This window comes from Triplophysa rosa, linkage group LG18, assembly GCF_024868665.1.
Source record: "Triplophysa rosa linkage group LG18, Trosa_1v2, whole genome shotgun sequence".
Lineage (NCBI taxonomy): Eukaryota > Metazoa > Chordata > Actinopteri > Cypriniformes > Nemacheilidae > Triplophysa > Triplophysa rosa.
Genome location: NC_079907.1, coordinates 20,662,924 through 20,669,633, shown reverse-complemented (window position 1 = coordinate 20,669,633; position 6,710 = coordinate 20,662,924). Strand labels below are relative to the sequence as shown.

General features: G+C 34.9%; 1 protein-coding gene across 1 annotated transcript; it reads left to right on the top strand.

The window, feature by feature from the left end:
* The first annotated feature begins 724 nt into the window (after positions 1-724).
* Positions 725-3,507, top strand: cabp5a (calcium binding protein 5a). The gene is made up of 7 exons (XM_057359006.1): positions 725-811; positions 930-1,024; positions 1,515-1,545; positions 2,236-2,379; positions 2,593-2,702; positions 2,960-3,107; positions 3,244-3,507. The coding sequence occupies exons 2-7, from the start codon at positions 989-991 to the stop codon at positions 3,270-3,272; spliced, it is 498 nt and encodes a 165-aa protein (XP_057214989.1). The 5' UTR covers positions 725-811; positions 930-988; the 3' UTR covers positions 3,273-3,507.
* Positions 3,508-6,710: the final 3,203 nt, after the last annotated feature.

Genomic DNA, 6,710 nt, shown 5'->3' with positions numbered 1-6,710 from the left:
TCATAATGTTATAACTGTACATGTTGATAAACTGCAGAGGTGACCTAAGCCCCAGAAACAAAATTAGGATTGTATTTTTATGTATAATAAAATTACATTTCATGTACTGTATGTATTCCATAAGACAAAATAAGACAAAAATTCTGCGCTTTAGGACAAGAACTCATTCAAATGTTTATACTCCTGGCTCTTAATATTGTGTGTAGTTTTCTCGATCAATGGAAGTTTGTCCCTATAGTCTGTCCTAACCATAAGATGTCTTATTACGTGGGTGATCATTTTTTACAGGTTTATTGGGCTAAATTTTTGTATTTATTAAGCACCAATAAACACAACAGAAGGTGACCATAGTGCTGTACAATTCAAATAAAAAACAAGGAAGAAGAAAGAATACTGATGAAATCAACCAATGTAATTTACATACAAGATTTAAAAGGCCAAAGAAGAAAATATGATTTCAACTTAGTTTTAAACTCATAGACAGAATCGGATGCTTTCACCGATAAAGGAAATATTTTTCATATGGTTTTCCATAGAGGAAATAATAACTTTTATAGTTTCCCGAGGTTGGTAGTGTATGTTAACAATCTAGTCAGCAGTTAAATTACTTAATTCTAGTCTGGTTGTTCATAATATAATGGTTTGCAGAATTGATGTCAGCTTGACCCCTCCTCCTTCACTTTCATACACCACACCAAAAGCTCTGATCAGCACAGTCAGTCAATCAGACTCCTCGAGGAAGAAGGTCAACCCACTAACAATTGACTGCCAGTAAAACTTCACTCTGACTGTGGACTGAGCACAGAAAAAGGTAAGAATACATAAATAACTTTTTTATGAAACGCAATTAGCTCCACACAATAGTAACGCACCACACCAAGTATAATGCGCAATACATTTAAGTTGTGTAAATCCTTGTTTCTTTCCAGCTCAGGACAGACGCCGTTCACTTATAGCACTCCGGTCAGCTAAATCCATACTTACAAATATGACTGCATGCATCTTCACACGAGGACACAAAATTGTAAGTATGATGATTGATTAAGATGTTTTATTATACTTTTGTACTATTTGAGAAACAGTCAATAAACAATATTTATGAATATTGCAAAATGTAGTGTAAAATCATCATTATCGGTTGGACGTGTTTCTTGTTTTTTTTTAACAAATGTCAAAATTGAATTGAAATGCAATTAGAAAGTTAATAGTAATACATGTTTTTGTATTGGTGTAGCTTGGTTTGGTCTGATTTAAAAGACAGATAATCGTTCCAGCCCCAGTAAATCAGGTGGGGTATAATCTGTGATCACAGTAAAGCCTCAGTCAGAACTCATCTGAAATAAGGATGAACGTGCCATTGAGTGTTGGTTTCTTAATGGGATATACAGTATTGCAATGCACTATTCTGTTATCAAAACAGGGGCCAGACAGGTAGAATAGGATTGTTAGATTATATAAATGGGGCCTCATGCATTTTTAAGCGGCTTAACCTGCCTGTCATTTTGGTTTTGCAGGACAGAGAATTGGCAGATGATGAAATTGAAGGTAAATACAACCTGTCAGATATGTGCATATTACTGTTTTACAGTCAAAGCTTTACTATAATGTGCTACAAAATTATACTGTGGGGTCCAAAGAAATCAGATTTTTTTGTACAAAGGCATTAACAGGGTCATTGTCACAAATGTACTTAAGTATACAAAATGTACACAAATGATCCAGAAATGCAGAATCTTAGATATTTTTGTCCTGAATTTATGGCATATCAATTATTTATTTTCTTTCAAAAAGGTCAACACAGTGGCGCAACACGACATGAGAAATGCCTTGTTGTAAATAGGCTTGTCATGTTGCGTTATGCCGCATCCAGAATGAAAAATTGTAAACTGTTCAATTGTAATGGGTTCTAATGGGCTCTTTTGTCGTGTCGTGTTACACAGGGTGTAACAGTTGCTGTTTATTCTCACAGTTGCTGTTTAAATGATTTGTTTAAAAAAATCGGTTATTCTTTAAATGAACTATTTATTTTGTTATAAAGAAAACATCGCTGTAAAATATTTAACAGTATAGGGACAATTACTATTTTATTAATATTTTCCCCTTAATCATAAACTACATAACTATTCCAAACTTGCATTAGCATCTTATGACACAAGGTTTGTTACTCTATCTGATCAATTTATGTTTATATGCCTTGATGATAACTGTGAAATATTTGTGCACTCTTTTTGTTAGAGCTGAGAGAGGCATTTAATGAGTTTGATAAGGATAAGGATGGACTAATTAGCTGTAAGGACCTGGGAAACCTGATGAGGACCATGGGTTACATGCCAACTGAGATGGAACTGATAGAGTTGGGCCAGAACATTAACATGAACTGTAAGTGGTATAAATGGTAAATAATGAAATCATGTTTATTATTATTATACATTTGAACAGTTTACCTGGATAACTTTGGTATCTGTACACTATGCAAGAAAATAAAAAATATAATAAAATGGAAAATAACAGCAAACAAAACATATTATACGTTTTTGAAGTAAAAATATGGATGGAACAAAAGCTTTGATAATAAAAACGCGTTTCTTTCAGTAGGAGGGAGAGTAGACTTTGAAGACTTTGTAGAGTTGATGGCTCCAAAGCTATTGGCTGAAACAGCCGGGATGATCGGTGTAAAGGAACTACGAGATGCTTTCAAAGAGGTGAGAAAACTAATAAATCAACTTATGAATTGCTTACAATTTTCTTTGCATATTAAGCTTAGGATGCATTAGCCTTTGGCTGTAAATAATCTTCAAATCACGAGCGCATTCGAGATATACAGTACCTTTTACCGGCAAGTGTTTCCTGGGAGTCAAACTAATCACCTGAACTACATGAACTAAATTCAACACCACACAGGTTACTACTGAAGAACAGATACGTCTCACAACACATTCTAATTTCTCCTCATCTACAGTTTGATATGGATGGTGATGGAGAAATCACTACAGAGGAGCTGAGGTCTGCTATGAGTAAACTACTGGGAGAGCATATGAACCAAAGAGAGATTGATGCTGTGGTCAGAGAGGCAGACAACAATGGTGATGGGACAGTAGACTTTGAAGGTGAGAATGTAGACCAATTCAAATGAAAGACAAGTAATACTCCTAAAACATATACTCTTTACATTTCCTGCACAAATGCAACAGCTGACAGTGTGTATGAATGAAGTTGCGATCATGTTGTTATGCTTTTTTGCAGAATTTGTGAGGATGTTGTCAAACTGCTGAGAAGATCATCCATGGTTACCATGCAGAAATATAAAACATGCAAAATGCACACCTGCAAAAAATGCATACAAATACAAACATGCACATGAATAGTAGACAATTAATACAGTCTTGTTTCCACGCCATATGCAAAACTCTCATTGCAATACTGAGTTTTTTTGTGGTGGGGGGGGGGGGGTAAGTATAGTTTTATTACATTATGTGTTGTATTCTATTAATTTACCCAGTCCGATTACAAAATCTGTATTTTAAATGTTTTTTAAAGATATTTGCACATGAATAAAATGCAAAACTATCAAACAATTACATTAGTTATGTTTTTATTTAAAACAGAAAGTTTATGAATTAATGAGTATAAGAGTACATTTACACGATAAAACAAATTGGAAACGTTTTTCTTTGCGTTTTTGAAAAGTTGCACGTACACGACAGCGTTATCAAAACGATCTGCATTAACATCGATCCGGGAAAACGAATAAAAACGATGTATTATGCATGCCAGGCCAGTGGATAGCGCTGTTGCGCTATAAAGAAACCCTACACTGTTTTAATCTAAAACGCGCTTTTAATACACTTTGTCGGCGTATATGTGTGTAGTGTGCATATAAATACTATGTCTCCGCTGGTTGTAGTGGTACAGTAAATCTACTTTTTGCTGGAGAAACGGTAGGAAGTATGTCATACGGCACAAACAGGCAGCATGGAGGCCGCCATTATTGTTTGGAGACTGAACGCGTAATACGCATGCGTATGACGTCATCGTTTTTGGAAAAACGCCGCCTTCAGAGTTCACACAGAAACGAATAATTCCGTTGTTTTTAAAAACTTGCACTTTGAGACCCGTTTTCAAACGTTTACGTTTTCAGTCCCATACAAAAAGTTTAGAATTTTTAGTTGAAAGGGTCTTGTGTAAACGGCCTCTAAATCAGGGGTGTCCGAAGCCGGTCCTGAAGGGCCAGTGTCCTGCAGAGTTTAACTTCAACCCTAATCAAACACACCTGAACAAGTTAATCAAGGTGTCACTAGGTGGTTCGGTCCGTGTATCATCTGATCATTTGATTATTCCATTCAATATAACAAACGGAAAAAGAAAAAAAACAGTCGATATTTCGTTTTTCCGTTTTTCTGTATTCACAAAAATAAAAAAACTATGTTTTTCTGGTCCGTGTACCTTCGGATAATTCATTTATTCGTTTTTGTTTTCAAAACAGAAAAACGAATAAACCGTTCATTTTTGACATATTCCACTGTATACGAGACTAATTTTTGGGTTGTTTTCCTCAATATTTCTTTAAGTGCATCAAATTAATATACAACAAAATCAAAACGAAACATCAAGTATTTTTCTCAACATAGCGCATTTTAGTCCACCGGAAGTTCAGCTGCACTGCCGCCTCTGGCGACGAGAGGTGGTAGCACAAGACCACTCTCTGAATTATACATATGTTTTCAGTGGTGTGTGCCACTAAATCCGTAAACAAACAACCGTACAGAAACATAGGTAGACATTTCTGTGCAATGTAGAAGTATACACGCAGTTAATGAAACGGTGTTTTACGTGCAATTAATAATTATATCCTCCAGATAATACACTATCTATTTTTATACAACTTTTCATGTAAATTATATTTCATTCATTCTGCTGTATATAGCACATACCTTGTACTATAATAGTCTATTTTTATTTTTTACTTGTACATATTTACATACACGCATAGTTTACTCTCTATAGCTTTATCTTATGTTTATTGAATTGTATTTCTTAAATTTTTTATACCCATAGGCCCTTATTTAAGTCATCTGTGTACTGTATTCTATTGTGTTATGGTCTCTGTGTACTGTTGTTGCTGTTTCTGTGTTCTGGATGCTCCTGTCACCAAAACAAATTCCTTGTATGTGCAAACATACTTGGCAATAAAGCTCTTTCTGATTCTGATAACAGAATGTTGCCAGTTTCCGCATAAGCATGAAATTGACAAGTTAAAGCGTGAACTGGAAGTGAACAGTTAAAACACTTAAAACTGCGACTGATTCTGATAAAATAAAGAATGTGTGTGTGCGTGCGCGGGCGCATACATGCTTGCAAAGCTGACAGCAAGGGAGGTTTAACCATAGCCCCCATTTAAATTCATAGTGAGAGCAGCTCGTTTTGCACGTCTGAAACAATTTTGCACCTTTGTTTGCACTAAAAATGTGAAAGTTGTCAAATGTTAAGTTCATGAAAATGTTAAACATAAAAGACTAAACATTTCTATACAACTCTACATGTATGATAGCTGTTTACAAAAATAAGCTGAGTTAATCAAAACCTGTCCTTATCATTGCATATTACATTATAGGCTAGCTGAGTTTGGTAAAAAGTTATAACTACTAAGAGATTGAACAAATAAGCAAAGTGAGTGTCTAAAATAAAGGTTTGTTAGGAATGAGAATCACCAGAGACTGCTCTCACTCTGGTCACGGTCTGTTTGAACTGTTGCCATCTGGCAGGCGTTACAGATCAGCCAAAACACACACTAGCCGATTTAGAGACAGTTTCTATCCCAGGACAATACATATCCTAAACAGTTATCTACAGTAAATGTTCAAATGTGACTCTGCTATCTCACTGCACTTTAAGATCTCCCTTATCTGGTCTATTACCTTGTTGCTCATTTTACAGTGATTAGTCAAAATGCTGTTTTTCCAATTTTTTGCACTTTTTTCATTATCAGAATCAGAAGAGATTTATTGCCAAGTGTGCTTTCACACACAGGGAATTTTCTTTGATGTTGGAAGCTACAGACATTCAACACAATGACAATACAAATATAATAAGATTTACAGTGTAAAAGATTCTAAAATATGCATATATAAAATAAAGACTATTGTACAGAAAATGTGGGATAATAACATATAAGAGACATTGTACAGGGTAGTATATAGTAGAATATACATATTAACAGATTGTATGTACACTTGTGCAAATGGATCATGTAGTAAGTAGAGGTAATGTTATATACATGTATAAATGAAATGTACATATAATAAGGCACAATAGTGCACACTATAGGAGTAGTGGAAGTGGAATATTGCTCTTAAGGAGCAGTTATCTGTAGAAGCTGCTTCTGTGTCTGGAAGTCCTGGTGTTTGGTGCTCTGAAGCGCCGGCCAGAGGGCATTTTTGTCGTATTATATTACAAATATTTATTTATGTTTTGTGTTACCGGTGCTCTAAGAATTTCGTTGTTTGCTTTGCCTGCAATGACAATAAAAGCTATTCATTCATTCATATTCAGGTATGCGAATGTAAAGGTTAACCGGTCATAGTGACCCATGATAAAAGAAGAAGTAAAGTGAAGAAATAGTTTTTATAATATACAGTCTGCTTGATCAACATGTAATGTCTCATACACACCACTCACTACATTTTATTAAGAATAAAAAAACAATAGAACCC

Coding starts and splice junctions, on each gene's coding strand:
- cabp5a (XM_057359006.1), top strand. CDS start 989: ATGACTGCATGCATCTTCACACGAGGACACAAAATT. Junction 1,546..2,235: donor GGCAGATGATGAAATTGAAG/GTAAATACAACC, acceptor TCTTTTTGTTAG/AGCTGAGAGAGGCATTTAAT. Junction 3,108..3,243: donor TGGGACAGTAGACTTTGAAG/GTGAGAATGTAG, acceptor GCTTTTTTGCAG/AATTTGTGAGGATGTTGTCA.